The 17,491-nt window shown below is 49.1% G+C and overlaps 1 protein-coding gene across 1 annotated transcript in view; it reads right to left on the bottom strand.

The window, feature by feature from the left end:
- Positions 1 to 17,491, bottom strand: part of LOC143301243 (nuclear pore membrane glycoprotein 210-like) — an 86,186-nt gene that overhangs the window by 2,778 nt on the left and 65,917 nt on the right. The window contains exons 36-45 of the mRNA XM_076615380.1: positions 16,366 to 16,538; positions 15,735 to 15,819; positions 11,521 to 11,653; positions 9,950 to 10,083; positions 9,409 to 9,526; positions 7,792 to 7,944; positions 6,567 to 6,820; positions 3,930 to 4,149; positions 2,302 to 2,424; positions 139 to 261 (exon numbers count right to left, since the gene is read on the bottom strand). Of these exons, the coding sequence (XP_076471495.1) occupies positions 139 to 261; positions 2,302 to 2,424; positions 3,930 to 4,149; positions 6,567 to 6,820; positions 7,792 to 7,944; positions 9,409 to 9,526; positions 9,950 to 10,083; positions 11,521 to 11,653; positions 15,735 to 15,819; positions 16,366 to 16,538 (1,516 nt within the window). The remainder of the gene's footprint in view (positions 1 to 138; positions 262 to 2,301; positions 2,425 to 3,929; positions 4,150 to 6,566; positions 6,821 to 7,791; positions 7,945 to 9,408; positions 9,527 to 9,949; positions 10,084 to 11,520; positions 11,654 to 15,734; positions 15,820 to 16,365; positions 16,539 to 17,491) is intronic.

Genomic DNA, 17,491 nt, shown 5'->3' with positions numbered 1-17,491 from the left:
ATCAACACTGACCAGGACTGTGTCATGTCTGACAGCACTATATAATGTATCACTATCATCAACATCAACACTGACCAGGACTGTGTCATGTCTGACAGCACTATATAATGTATCACTATCATCAACATCAGCACTAACCAGGAGAGGTGGGGGGCTGGAGGAAGTGGTGAGGGGAGGGGGAGGTGGAGGCAGAGCTCTGGTTCAGGAACACGTTGGACGTGGCCGACGCTTTGTAGCGAGACCCCACCACAGCGTGGTAACCTGCACAGTCGTCACACATCATGGTCATCTTCATCATGGTCATCTTCATACACATCATCACACATATCATGATCTTAACACATGGTATATCACATCTATTACCATCATAATCATAATGATACGCACCGGTGGTATATCTCACCTGTTATTGTACAAACACAGCATGATAACCTGAGCAATTGTTACACACATGATCTCCAGGATACACAGAATATCTCATCTGTTATTGTACAAACACAGCATGATAACCTGAGCAATTGTTACACACATGATCTCCAGGATACACAGAATATCTCATCTGTTATTGTACAAACACAGCATGATAACCTGAGCAGTTGTTACACACATGATCACCAGGATACACAGAATATCACACCTATCATATCAACACAGCTGCTAGCCTGACGAGTTCTCCAACATGTCATCATCATCATAACACACAGTACATTCCTATATCACATCTGTCATCGTGTGAAGCAGTGGAAATAGATCAGATACAGCCAGGTGGACACTACTTCTTCCTTTGTGGCTGCAACTCCAACGTTCACAATGCACACAAGTGGGCTTTTATGTGTATGACCATTTTTACCCGCCATATAGGCAGCCATACTCTGTTTTCGGGGTAGATGGACACACTACCAGTGTCTTAAAAGCAACAGAGGAGAGCTGTAAGGCAGCCATACTCTGTTTTCGGGGTAGATGGACACACTACCAGTGTCTTAAAAGCAACAGAGGAGAGCTGTAAGGCAGCCATACTCTGTTTTCGAGGTAGATGGACACACTACCAGTGTCTTAAAAGCAACAGAGGAGAGCTGTAAGGCAGCCATACTCTGTTTTCGGGGTAGATGGACACACTACCAGTGCCTTAAAAGCAACAGAGGAGAGCTGTAAGGCAGCCATACTCTGTTTTCGGGGTAGATGGACACACTACCAGTGTCTTAAAAGCAACAGAGGAGAGCTGTAAGGCAGCCATACTCTGTTTTCGGGGTAGATGGACACACTACCAGTGCCTTAAAAGCAACAGAGGAGAGCTGCAAAAGGTCATGAAGTAGGAAGTGGAAAATAAACACTTGTGTGTCATGACCAAACATTAAACCCATTCCACTGACAACTGTCTTCACTACCACCACAACCAGCACAGCTGACTGACCCACACTGACCACTGACTGACCCACACTGATCACTGACTGACCCACACTGATCACTGACCCGCATCACTGACTGACCCACACTGATCACTGACTGACCCACACTGATCACTGACTGACCCCTGACTAACCCACACTGACCACCCCACACGGATCACTGACTGACCCCTGACTGACCCACACTGACTGACTGACCCACACGGATCACTGACTGACCCACACAACCAACACTGACCCACACTGACCACTGACTGACCCACACAACCAACACACTGACCCACACTGATCACTGACTGACCCACACTGACCACTGACTGACCCACACTGATCACTGACTGACCCACACAACCAACACACTGACCCACATCACTGACTGACCCACACAACCAACACAATGACCCACACAGACCACTGACTGACCCACACAACCAACACAATGACCCACACTGATCACTGACTGACCCACACAACCAACACACTGACCCACACAGACCACTGACTGACCCACACAACCAACACAATGACCCACACTGATCACTGACTGACCCACACAATCAACACACTGAACCACACAGACCACTGACTGACCCACACAACCAACACACTGACCCACACTGATCACTGACTGACCCACACAACCAACACACTGACCCACACAGACCACTGACTGACCCACACAACCAACACACTGACCCACACAGACCAACAGACCACTGACTGACCCACACAACCAACACACTGACCCACACTGACTGACTGACCCACATCACTGACTGACCCACACAACCAACACACTGACCCACACTGATCACTGACTGACCCACACAACCAACCCACACTGATCACTGACTGACCCACTCAACCAACACACTGACCCACATCCCTGACTCACCCACAAGCACGGCGGCCCCAGTGACGAGGATGATGAGGAGAAGGACGAACCAGGACTGGTAGTTGTGTAGTGTGGAGCGTAGCAGGTATCCCCAGCCCACGTCCTGACGGTACTGGCCTAGACCTGGGGTACACACATCACTCTATACTGCCCTAGACCTGGGGTACAGACATCACTCTATACTGCCCTAGACCTGGGGTACAGACATCACTCTATACTGCCCTAGACCTGGGGTACAGACATCACTCTATACTGCCCTAGACCTGGGGTACAGACATCACTCTATACTGCCCTAGACCTGGGGTACAGACATCACTCTATACTGCCCTAGACCTGGGGTACAGACATCACTCTATAGTGCCCTAGACCTGGGGTACACACATCACTCTATACTGTCCTAGACCTGGGGTACAGACATCACTCTGTACTGTCCTAGACCTGGGGTACACACATCACTCTATACTGCCCTAGACCTGGGGTACAGACATCACTCTATACTGTCCTAGACCTGGGGTACACACATCACTCTATACTGTCCTAGACCTGGGGTACAGACATCACTCTATACTGCCCTAGACCTGGGGTACACACATCACTCTATACTGCCCTAGACCTGGGGTACAGACATCACTTCTACAGTCCTAGACCTGGGGTACACACATCACCCTATACTGCCCTAGACCTGGGGTACACACATCACTCTATACTGTCCTAGACCTGGGGTACAGACATCACTCTATACTGCCCTAGACCTGGGGTACACACATCACTCTATACTGTCCTAGACCTGGGGTACAGACATCACTTCTACAGTCCTAGACCTGGGGTACACACATCACTCTATACTGCCCTAGACCTGGGGTACAGACATCACTTCTACAGTCCTAGACCTGGGGTACAGACATCACTCTATACTGTCCTATACCTGGGGTACAGACATCACTCTATACTGTCCTAGACCTGGGGTACAGACATCACTCTATACTGCCCTAGACCTGGGGTACAGACATCACTCTATACTGCCCTAGACCTGGGGTACAGACATCACTCTATACTGCCCTAGACCTGGGGTACAGACATCACTCTATACTGTCCTAGACCTGGGGTACAGACATCACTCTATACTGCCCTAGACCTGGGGTACAGACATCACTCTATACTGCCCTAGACCTGGGGTACAGACATCACTTCTACACTCCAACATCACTCTATACTGTCCTAGACCTGGGGTACAGACATCACTCTATACTGTCCTAGACCTGGGGTACAGACATCACTCTATACTGTCCTAGACCTGGGGTACAGACATCACTCTATACTGCCCTAGACCTGGGGTACAGACATCACTTCTACACTCCAACATCACAGTTCTCTCTTATCATACACACACAAATCAAATCAAAGTCAAATTATGGTGCTTTGAGCCTCGCCAACCACTAAGGCCATGCACACACACACACACCACATACCCACACCACACACACACACCACATACCCACACCACACACACATCACACACACCCACCCACCCACACACAAACACAACACACACACACATACACCACACACACACACACCCACACCACACATCCAACCAGACCATCACACAATCCCTCCTCCCATCTTACGAGGGATGTCAGGCTTCTGTCCAATCAGCTTGATGGAGACAGGGACGCGCTGTTTCTGTCCTGTCCTCTGATTGGCCAGCTCCACATGCAGGTCCAGCTGCTCTTTCTCCCACAGGGTCAGCGAGTCGCGCAGTCGCACAGGGTAAAGAACCACGGCGCCCGACTGGGGGTCAGTTTCTGGGGTCATCACCTCCACCAGTGTGGGGTCACTGGACGTCACCTGTGTGAAGAAACATAACAGTAACTACAACAGATTATTTTGTTTTATGATGTTATTTTTCATAATCATATAAACAGAGATGCCAACCCCTGTCAAGTGTTTGTAGGAACGATCAGGACATTGGGTAGGAACAGTTTGAATTTGGTAGGAACACTCCGACTGTGAACCACATCAGCAAAAGAAAATTTTCTTCCTAAAATTACATTTATGTAACATACCTACCGTGACCCACTAGTGCAGACTTTGCAGGGGTCTGATTCCTGTCCTGTGCAAACTACAATCCGCCTACACCGAGAAAACGAAAGTAGCTACGGCCGATAACCTCCTGAAGTAGGTTACCTCCCCTTTGCATCCCTGACTAGCGCCCTCTTTTGACAGCAATTCGCCGCAACCAGCGCAGCGTGCAGGGAGAACAGAAAGCAGGGAGGAACGGGAGGGTCTCAAATGTGGGGCACGGTCAGTATGTTACCACACCACACCACACCACACCAACACCACGTCACCTGTATGTTCTGCATGACTTTGGGCAGCATGGCCACACGCACAGACCCCACACCACACCACACCACACCACCTGGGTACCTGTATGTTCTGCATGACTTTGGGCAGTGTGGCCACACGCACAGACCCCACACCACACCACACCACACCACACCACATCACCTGTATGTTCTGCATGACTTTGGGCAGTGTGGCCACACGCACAGACCCCACACCACACCACACCACACCACACCACACCACATCACCTGTATGTTCTGCATGACTTTGGGCAGCGTGGCCACACGCACAGACCCCACACCACACCACACCACAACACCTGGGTACCTGTATGTTCTGCATGACTTTGGGCAGCGTGGCCACACGCACAGACACCACACCACACCACACCACACCTGGGTACCTGTATGTTCTGCATGACTTTGGGCAGCGTGGCCACACGCACAGACACCACACCACACCACACCACACCTGGGTACCTGTATGTTCTGCATGGCTTTGGGCAGCGTGGCCACACGCACAGACACCACACCACACCACACCACACCTGGGTACCTGTATGTTCTGCATGACTTTGGGCAGCGTGGCCACACGCACAGACACCACACCACACCACACCACACCTGGGTACCTGTATGTTCTGCATGACTTTGGGCAGCGTGGCCACACGCACAGACACCACACCACACCACACCACACCTGGGTACCTGTATGTTCTGCATGACTTTGGGCAGCGTGGCCACACACACAGACACCACACCACACCACACCACACCTGGGTACCTGTATGTTCTGCATGACTTTGGGCAGCGTGGCCACACGCACAGACACCACACCACACCACACCACACCTGGGTACCTGTATGTTCTGCATGACTTTGGGCAGCGTGGCCACACGCACAGACACCACACCACACCACACCACACCACACCACACCTGGGTACCTGTATGTTCTGCATGACTTTGGGCAGCGTGGCCACACGCACAGACACCACACCACACCACACCACACCACACCACACCTGGGTACCTGTATGTTCTGCATGACTTTGGGCAGCGTGGCCACACGCACAGACACCACACCACACCACATCACCTGTATGTTCTGCATGACTTTGGGCAGCATGGCCACACGCACAGACCCCACACCACACCACACCACACCACACCACAACACCTGGGTACCTGTATGTTCTGCATGACTTTGGGCAGTGTGGCCACACGCACGGACACCACACCACACCACACCACACCACACCTGGGTACCTGTATGTTCTGCATGACTTTGGGCAGCGTGGCCACACGCACAGACACCACACCACACCACACCACAACACCTGGGTACCTGTATGTTCTGCATGACTTTGGGCAGTGTGGCCACACGCACAGACACCACACCACACCACACCACACCACATCACCTGTATGTTCTGCATGACTTTGGGCAGCGTGGCCACACGCACAGACACCACACCACACCACACCACACCACATCACCTGTATGTTCTGCATGACTTTGGGCAGCATGGCCACACGCACAGACCCCACACCACACCACACCACACCACACCACACCACACCACATCACCTGTATGTTCTGCATGACTTTGGGCAGCGTGGCCACACGCACAGACACCACACCACACCACACCACACCACACCTGGGTACCTGTATGTTCTGCATGACTTTGGGCAGCGTGGCCACACGCACAGACACCACACCACACCACACCACACCACACCACACCACATCACCTGTATGTTCTGCATGACTTTGGGCAGTGTGGCCACACGCACGGACCCCACACAACACCACACCACAACACCTGGGTACCTGTATGTTCTGCATGACTTTGGGCAGCGTGGCCACACGCACAGACACCACACCACACCACACCACACCACATCTGGGTACCTGTATGTTCTGCATGACTTTGGGCAGCGTGGCCACACGCACGGACCCCAGGGGCGACCTAGTCGACAGGTGCAGCTCCGTGTTGTACACATGGAAGGCGGGGAGGAGGTCAAGGGTCAGGAGGTCGGAGGTGACCTCTGGCTGGCCGTCCAGGCGGGGCAGGGAGGTGGTGAGGGTGATGGAGGACTGCAGGGTGGACACCTGCTGCAGGGTGGGGGTGGAGGCCACTGACTCCACCCAGCAGCCCTGCTCACCTGGACAACACACACACACGTCATCACACTCCATGGGAATTACTGCTGCACCTGCACTACACCAACACCTGCTGTGAATGATTGTGAGTGCACTGAATTTACTTGTTGCAGAAAGTGATTGTTTGCTTTACATACATTTCAGCCTAAATCGTGTGTGGTTTTCTTACCCATCCAACATGAATTTGATCAATGAGATTATACTGACATTTTTTACCACCTGTTTGATTTGCAGATGACATTAACATGCTGAAAGGGAAGAAACAAGGTTCTCTACAATTTTTTCCCCGCTTTCAACCTCTGGGTTAAAGGATGTACAAAGATAAAGTGTGTACATGCACACAGAAGATCAAATGCGCACGTTAAAAATCCTGTAATCCATGTCAGCGTTCGGTGAGTTATGGAAACAACATAGCCAGCATACACACCCCCGAAAACGGAGTATGGCTGCCTACATGGCGGGGTAAATAAACAAAACGGTCATATACATAAAATGTTACATGTCTGCCCGAGTGTGTAATTGTGCGTGCCTGAAATCTGATTGAATGACACAGGAAACGAATGATGAGCACCCAGTGGCAGCCGTCAGTCGGCTGTACCCAGGTAGGCAGCCTGTTGTGCAAATGTGTATATGCAAGCATAAGATCAAATATGCACGTTAAAGATCCCATAATCCATGTCAGCGTTCGGTGGGTTATAGAAACAAGAACATACCCAGCATGCACACCCCCGAAAACGGAGTATGGCTGCCTACATGGCGGGGGTACAAACGGTCATACACGTAAAAGCCCACTCGTGTACATACGAGTGAACATGGGAGTCACAGCCCACGAACGCAGAAGAAGAAGAAGAAGAAGCCACTGAAGCGGTGCAGATGATGGGACAGCTAAAAAAAATGTAAAATGAAGTGGCTCCTGTACCTTTCACAGAAAATCCTATTCCACACAAACCACACAGACACGCCTTAAACCTACCGGACACGGCGTCGAACACGGGGTGTGCAGAAAAGATGTCGCTGACACTGACGTCTGCCTGATGATTGGTCAGTTGCAGGGTGCAGGAGAAGGGGATGATGGGAGATTTGTAGCCCCCCTTCCTCTGTTCCGCCGGGGCAGTGCAGTTAGTGCCTGGAACATCGACATTCCATGCACAACACACTGGAAAGAAAGGAACAAGTCAGCACCAACTGATCACTCATTCACAAGACACTGCAAAGAAAGGAACAAGTCAGCACCAACTGATCACTCATTCACAACACACTGGAAAGAAAGGAACAAGTCAGCACCAACTGATCACTCATTCACAACACACTGCAAAGAAAGGAACAAGTCAGCACCAACTGATCACTCATTCACAACACACTGGAAAGAAAGGAACAAGTCAGCAACTGATCACTCATTCACAACACACAGGAAAGAAAGGAACAAGTCAGCACCAACTGATCACTCATTCACAAGACACAGGAAAGAAAGGAACAAGTCAGCAACAACTCATCACTCATTCACAACACACTGCAAAGAAAGGAACAAGTCAGCAACAACTGATCACTCATTCACAACACACTGGAAAGAAAGGAACAAGTCAGCAACAACTGATCACTCATTCACAACACACTGCAAAGAAAGGAACAAGTCAGCAACAACTGATCACTCATTCACAACACACAGGAAAGAAAGGAACAAGTCAGCAACAACTGATCACTCATTCACAACACACTGGAAAGAAAGGAACAAGTCAGCAACAACTGATCACTCATTCACAACACACAGGAAAGAAAGGAACAAGTCAGCACCAACTGATCACTCATTCACAACAAACTTTCAATGGACCCAGTGCTACCAAACATCAAAAAAGGAAAGTTGATCATACTTCCAATCATCTTGAAAAACAATGGCTACTTGCTCAAAACTACTCCTGTACAGAACAAAAATAACTATATAATATAAACATAAATAAAATAGATATAATAAAAAGTTCCACGCTGTCCTATTAGAGGTCAGTGCTACATTATATATCAACTGGAATGACACTGACCAGCAATCACTCACTACATAGGTCTTTCACATCTGACCAAACACCTCTGTCCAAAACAACTCTTCCCCTTTCTGAACACTGTGAGCTGTCTCTGCGTGAAATAAATACATCCATCATCATCAACATCATTCCTTTGTCAAGCATTACAGCACCAGCCTTCAGCAATGCAGGCAACCACCCAGGTGTTATCATACACCTGTCTCTCTGATGTTTTGTGAAGGTGACGGATGACAACCTGCTGACCCTGACACAGGCCAGAAGACAAGAGGAGTGACACAGCAGCACACACCAACAGACAGGTCAGCAGTGTCTCACCTGTCAGGGCAGCAGGTGAAGTGAAGGTGACAGATGACAGACTGCTGACCCTGACACAGGCCAGAAGACAAGAGGAGTGACACAGCAGTACACACCAACAGACAGGTCAGCAGTGTCTCACCTGTCAGGGCAGCAGGTGAAGTGAAGGTGACAGATGACAGACTGCTGACCCTGACACAGGCCAGAAGACAAGAGGAGTGACACAGCAGCACACACCAACAGACAGGTCAGCAGTGTCTCACCTGTCAGGGCAGCAGGTGAAGTGAAGGTGACCGGTATGAACTGGGAGGTGTCCGGGTTGGTGGTCAGGTATTTCACTACAGGTCTCACCTCCATTCTCTCCACAGGTACCACTGTCACCTGTCATCAACAATCACTTTCTTCACCTGTCATCAACAATCACTGTCCTATATCATGACCTCACCTGTCATCAACAATCACTTTCCTATATCATGACGTCACCTGTCATCAACAATCACTTTCCTCAACAACCCCCCCCCCCCTCCCTGCCATCACACACACCTCAATAATCCCCCCCCCTCCCTGCCATCACACACACCTCAACAATCCCCCCCCTCTCCCTGCCATCACACACACCTCAATAATCCCCCCCCCCCTCCCTGCCATCACACACACCTCAACAATCCCCACCCCCTCTGCCATCACACGCACCTCAACAATCCCCCCCCCCCCCCTGCCATCACACACACCTCAACAATCCCCCCCTCTGCCATCACACACACCTCAACAATCCCCCCCCCCCTCCCTGCCGTCAACACTTACCTCAGTGTTGGTGACCACGTCAGGGGACACAGTGTAGGCCAGCACAGAGTGACCCACGGACACGGCCCTGCCCACACCTGTCTGTCTGTCCACCTGTACACTGCTGCTGCTGCTGTGCCACACACCTGTTTCACCTGTCATCACAGTGGATCGTTATGTCTCACCTGTCATCATGTCTCACCTGTCATCACAGTGGATCGTTATGTCTCACCTGTCATCACAGTGGATCATTATGTCACACCTGTCATCATGTCACACCTGTCATCACAGTGGATCGTTATGTCTCACCTGTCATCATGTCACACCTGTCATCATGTCACACCTGTCATCACAGTGGATCGTTATGTCTCACCTGTCATCATGTCACACCTGTCACCACAGTGTACAGTTATGTCTCACCTGTCATCATGTCACAACTGTCATCACAGTGTACAGTTATGTCTCACCTGTCATCATGTCACACCTGTCACCACAGTGTACAGTTATGTCACACCTGTCATCATGTCACACCTGTCATCATGTCACACCTGTCACCACAGTGTACAGTTATGTCTCACCTGTCATCATGTCACACCTGTCATCACAGTGGATCGTTATGTCTCACCTGTCATCATGTATCACCTGTCATCACAGTGGATCGTTATGTCTCACTTGTCATCATGTCACACCTGTCATCACAGTGTACAGTTATGTCTCACCTGTCATCATGTCACACCTGTCACCACAGTGTACAGTTATGTCACACCTGTCATCATGTCACAACTGTCATCACAGTGTACAGTTATGTCTCACCTGTCATCATGTCACACCTGTCACCACAGTGTACAGTTATGTCACACCTGTCATCACAGTGGATCATTATGTCACACCTGTCATCATGTCACACCTGTCATCACGTCACACCTGTCATCACAGTGGATCGTTATGTCTCACCTGTCATCATGTCACACCTGTCATCATGTCACACCTGTCACCACAGTGTACAGTTATGTCTCACCTGTCATCATGTCACACCTGTCATCACAGTGTACAGTTATGTCACACCTGTCATCATGTCACACCTGTCACCACAGTGTACAGTTATGTCACACCTGTCATCATGTCACACCTGTCACCACAGTGTACAGTTATGTCTCACCTGTCATGTCACACCTGTCACCACAGTGTACAGTTATGTCTCACCTGTCATCATGTCACACCTGTCATCACAGTGTACAGTTATGTCACACCTGTCATCATGTCACACCTGTCATCACAGTGTACAGTTATGTCACACCTGTCATCATGTCACACCTGTCATCACAGTGTACAGTTATGTCTCACCTGTCATCATGTCACACCTGTCATCACAGTGTACAGTTATGTCACACCTGTCATCATGTCACAGTAATTTTTTCCGGATGCTGGAAACAACAGGATTTTTTTTTCTTCTTTGCTGCCCCATCCTCTGCACTGCTTCAGTGACACGACTCCCACAGTGCTCACCAAGAGTGCCCCCCCCACACCACACCCCTCTGTCTGCCAGCAGTCTACAGGGAAGCACACATCAAGCCACCTGGACGGTGACCTACCTTTGTCAGTGACGAGGGGCGAGGAGAAACACAGGACAGACCCCAGAGCCAGCACAGCGTGGGGCGGGGTGATGGCCGGCTGGACAGGTATGCTGATGTAGTCTGCCACCCAGGGGTTCCTCTTGTCCCACACCTGACACACGTCAACAGTACACACCCCTTTCCACACACCTGACACACAGGTACACAGTACACAGCCCTTTCCACACACCTGACACACAGTACACAGCCCTTTCCACACACCTGACACACAGGTCAACAGTACACAGCCCTTTCCATACACCTGACACACAGGTCAACAGAACACAGCCCTTTCCATACACCTGACACACAGGTCAACAGTACACAGTCCTTTCCACACACCTGACACACAGTACACAGCCCTTTCCACACACCTGACACAGGTCAACAGTACACAGCCCTTTCCACACACCTGACACACAGGTCAACAGTACACAGCCCTTTCCACACACCTGACACACAGGTCAACAGTACACAGCCCTTTCCACACACCTGACACACAGGTCAACAGTACACAGCCCTTTCCACACACCTGACACACAGGTCAACAGTACACAGCCCTTTCCACACACCTGACACAGGTCAACAGTACACAGCCCTTTCCACACACCTGACACACAGGTCAACAGTACACAGTCCTTTCCACACACCTGACACACAGGTCAACAGTACACAGTCCTTTCCACACACCTGACACACAGGTCAACAGTACACAGTCCTTTCCACACACCTGACACACAGTACACAGCCCTTTCTACACACCTGACACACAGGTCAACAATACACAGCCCTTTCCACACACCTGACACAGGTCAACAGTACACAGCCCTTTCCACACACCTGACACACAGGTCAACAGTACACAGCCCTTTCCACACACCTGACACAGGTCAACAGTACACAGTCCTTTCCACACACCTGACACACAGGTCAACAGTACACAGCCCTTTCCACACACCTGACACAGGTCAACAGTACACAGCCCTTTCCACACACCTGACACACAGGTCAACAGTACACAGCCCTTTCCACACACCTGACACACAGGTCAACAGTACACAGCCCTTTCCACACACCTGACACAGGTCAACAGTACACAGCCCTTTCCACACACCTGACACACAGGTCAACAGTACACAGTCCTTTCCACACACCTGACACACAGGTCAACAGTACACAGTCCTTTCCACACACCTGACACACAGGTCAACAGTACACAGTCCTTTCCACACACCTGACACACAGTACACAGCCCTTTCCACACACCTGACACACAGGTCAACAATACACAGCCCTTTCCACACACCTGACACAGGTCAACAGTACACAGCCCTTTCCACACACCTGACACACAGGTCAACAATACACAGCCCTTTCCACACACCTGACACAGGTCAACAGTACACAGTCCTTTCCACACACCTGACACACAGGTCAACAATACACAGCCCTTTCCACACACCTGACACAGGTCAACAGTACACAGCCCTTTCCACACACCTGACACACAGGTCAACAGTACACAGTCCTTTCCACACACCTGACACACACGTCAACAGTACACAGCCCTTTCCACACACCTGACACACAGGTCAACAGTACACACCCCTTTCCACACACCTGACACAGGTCAACAGTACACACCCCTTTCCACACACCTGACACAGGTCAACAGTACACAACCCTTTCCACACACCTGACACACAGGTCAACAGTACACAGCCCTTTCCACACACCTGACACACACGTCAACAGTACACAACCCTTTCCACACACCTGACACACACGTCAACAGTACACAGCCCTTTCCACACACCTGACACACAGGTCAACAGTACACAGCCCTTTCCACACACCTGACACACAGGTCAACAGTACACAGCCCTTTCCACACACCTGACACATAGGTCAACAGAACACAGCCCTTTCCACACACCTGACACACAGGTCAACAGTACATAGCCCTTTCCACACACCTGACACACAGGTCAACAGTACATAGCCCTTTCCACACACCTGACACACAGGTCAACAGTACACAGCCCTTTCCACACACCTGACACACAGGTCAACAGTACACAGCCCTTTCCACACACCTGACACACAGGTCAACAGAACACAGCCCTTTCCACACACCTGACACACAGCTCAACAGTACACAGCCCTTTCTACACACCTGACACACAGGTCAACAGTACACAGTCCTTTCCACACACCTGACACACAGGTCAACAGTACACAGCCCTTTCTACACACCTGACACACAGGTCAACAGTACACACCCCTTTCCACACACCTGACACAGGTCAACAGTACACAGCCCTTTCCACACACCTGACACACAGGTCAACAGTACACAGCCCTTTCCACACACCTGACACACAGGTCAACAGTACATAGCCCTTTCCACACACCTGACACACAGGTCAACAGAATAAACACAGCTCTTTTCTTTTTCAGATGTAATAGGGTTTTTGAGTGATTTCCCATCATTATCTAAGTAACACCATTTTCAATTGTCCTTCTCTCACAGGATTCACCTTATGGATGTGTAACATTTTACAGACAATATCAACAGTACTTACTTTATTCCGTGTCATTTCCTGATAAAAAGTTCTGTGTCTTAAAGCAGTAAAAACAAGTATTATACTGTGCCTAAAACATGGTGGGCAGGGAGGGGAGGGGTGTGGTGAGGGGAGGGGGAGAAGAAAAGGAAAGACAAAAGATAATCCCACCACACATTTTTCTGCAGAGAATGCCGGGGTTCTAAACAAATGACAAGCATCAAGCTGGGTAACGGAAAAGCAGAGTTCAAAGTGAACAAGATTAAAAGTGAAAGGCAGACTTGGAAGTGAACAGAGATCAGAAGTGAAAGGCAGACTTGGAAGTGAACAGAGATTAGAAGTGAAAGGCAGACTTGGAAGTGAACAGAGATTAGAAGTGAAAGGCAGACTTGGAAGTGAACAGAGATTAGAAGTGAAAGGCAGACCTGGAAGTGAACAGAGATTAGAAGTAAAAGGCAGACTTGGAAGTGAACAGAGATTAGAAGAAGTGAAAGGCAGACCTGGAAGTGAACAGAGATTAGAAGAAGTGAAAGGCAGACCTGGAAGTGAACAGAGATTAGAAGAAGTGAAAGGCAGACTTGGAAGTGAACAGAGATTAGAAGTGAAAGGCAGACTTGGAAGTGAACAGAGATTAGAAGAAGTGAAAGGCAGACTTGGAAGTGAACAGAGATTAGAAGTGAAAGGCAGACCTGGAAGTGAACAGAGATTAGAAGTGAAAGGCAGACCTGGAAGTGAAAAGAGATTAGAAGTGAAAGGCAGACTTGGAAGTGAATAGAGATTAGAAGTGAAAGGCAGACTTGGAAGTGAACAGAGATTAGAAGAAGTGAAAGGCAGACCTGGAAGTGAACAGAGATTAGAAGAAGTGAAAGGCAGACTTGGAAGTGAACAGAGATTAGAAGTGAAAGGCAGACTTGGAAGTGAACAGAGATTAGAAGAAGTGAAAGGCAGACTTGGAAGTGAACAGAGATTAGAAGTGAAAGGCAGACCTGGAAGTGAACAGAGATTAGAAGTGAAAGGCAGACCTGGAAGTGAACAGAGATTAGAAGTGAAAGGCAGACTTGGAAGTGAACAGAGATTAGAAGTGAAAGGCAGACTTGGAAGTGAACAGAGATTAGAAGTGAAAGGCAGAGTTGGAAGTGAACAGAGATTAGAAGAAGTGAAAGGCAGACTTGGAAGTGAAAAGAGATTAGAAGAAGTGAAAGGCAGACTTGGAAGTGAACAGAGATTAGAAGTGAAAGGCAGACTTGGAAGTGAACAGAGATCAGAAGAAGTGAAAGGCAGACTTGGAAGTGAACAGAGATTAGAAGTGAAAGGCAGACTTGGAAGTGAACAGAGATTAGAAGTGAAAGGCAGACTTGGAAGTGAACAGAGATTAGAAGAAGTGAAAGGCAGACTTGGAAGTGAACAGAGATTAGAAGAAGTGAAAGGCAGACTTGGAAGTGAACAGAGATTAGAAGAAGTGAAAGGCAGACTTGGAAGTGAACAGAGATTAGAAGTGAAAGGCAGACTTGGAAGTGAACAGAGATTAGAAGAAGTGAAAGGCAGACTTGGAAGGGACCCCGATCAGAAGGAATGACGCCAGTGAATACTTGTGCCGATTCCTGACAGTCTGAACTGCAGGTAACTGACCTTCAGCGTGGTCCGTCCCACCTCGGCCGCACGCACCACCAGGGAACTGTTGGTGGCTCCGCTCGACATGTGGAGCAGGTCATACCTGCAAATCACACACCTCACTTCAACAACATGTATGGAAATCATACACCTCACTTCAACAACATGTATGGAAATCATACACCTCACTCCAACAACATGTATGGAAATCATACACCTCACTCCAACAACATGTATGGAAATCATACACCTCACCTCAACAACAACAACAAAAAAAGAACAACTGTATCAAAACTTGGCCAGTTTGTGGGCTATTTCAAAACGAATGGACAGTGTCTCAAACTGATGCACACAGCACAAAAAGTCGCTGTGTACAAGTGACCCAACCAACACACTCTCCAACAGAAAGTCAGCACGACCCACAGTAACCTGGCAACAACTGACATGTGGCAGTCACACTGACAGGTCTTTCCATCACAGAAACTGCCCATCCACACACCAGCTCCACCCAAAGAAAACTGACATTTTCCCCAGGCTGACAAATCATTTCCAAAATCTTCACACCCACACACTCTGTTGTTACCGGAACACACACACACACACACACTGTTGTTACCTGCACACACACACAAACACACACACACCCCACCTGCTGCAACGGATGCCCAGCTGGACGTTAGTGGCGAAGAAAGTCTCCCCCACGTCGTCATGGTAGGTGACAGAGAAGTGCAGGGTGGTCCCCACAGGTACCGCAGGTAACACGGCGCCGCTCGTCTTCATGGCTGTGTCCAGGTTCAGCATCAGGTAGGACACTGGCTTCACCTGTACAGGTACAGTCATCAGACAGGTAACAATCACTGACAGACAGGTAACACGGCGCCACTCGTCTTCAGGGCTGTGTCCAGGTTCAGCATCAGGTAGGACACTGGCTTCACCTGTACAGGTAGTCATCACTCACTGACAGTCAGCCAAAAAAGGACAAACCCAACAGCCAAGTGGTTGAAGTACCTGTACTGGACTTTCAATCTGAGTGTCTTGGTTTCAAATCCCTAGTGGGTCTAGGGCGGAGATTTTTTTCCGATTTCCCAGGTCAACAGATGTGCAGGCCTGCAAGTGCCTGAACCTTTTCATATATATGCAAGCAAAAGATCAAAAATGCATGTGAAAGATCTCCTGATCCTTGTCAGCATTTAGTGGGTTATGGAAACAAGAATGTTCCCAGCAGGCATACCCAAGAATACCAAGTACGACTGCATGCATGGCAGGGTAAAAAAGTCTTACAAGCCCACATGCATACATCTGAGTGAAAACAGTGACTGCAACCCATGAGTGCAGAAACAGTGATCTGTCTAACTGAAACACCACACCAAAGTCAGTCACGTAACTGGTTTCTAACAGCTGTCAGTTTCCTGTGACTCCTGTGTCACAGGCTGAGAACAAATCTTCACATAATATACACTCAAACATAATCACACCCATGTGCAGAAGAGACAAAATATACTCAAAGCAGTGTAATGGTTTGTAGATTGTCAAATGTAAAAAATAAATAGAAAAATAATTTTCAAAAGTATATGCATCAGTTGGAAGATTACAGATGTGACCCACCAAAAAAAAAACAAACAACATCTGTTCTTTTTCCAGACCAGACTACAAATTTTCCATGCCAAACTGATTAAAAACATGTGCCTATAAACCGCTGATGAAAGAGATTGGTGGATATCATTGTTCAATGTCCACCTAATTCTTTTTTCTTTTCTTTTTTTATATTTTAAATG

This window comes from Babylonia areolata, chromosome 27 (assembly GCF_041734735.1).
Source record: "Babylonia areolata isolate BAREFJ2019XMU chromosome 27, ASM4173473v1, whole genome shotgun sequence".
In the NCBI taxonomy this organism is placed as follows: domain Eukaryota; kingdom Metazoa; phylum Mollusca; class Gastropoda; order Neogastropoda; family Buccinidae; genus Babylonia; species Babylonia areolata.
Note: the sequence above shows the minus strand (reverse complement) of the source record. Positions and strands in the feature narration are given on the sequence as shown.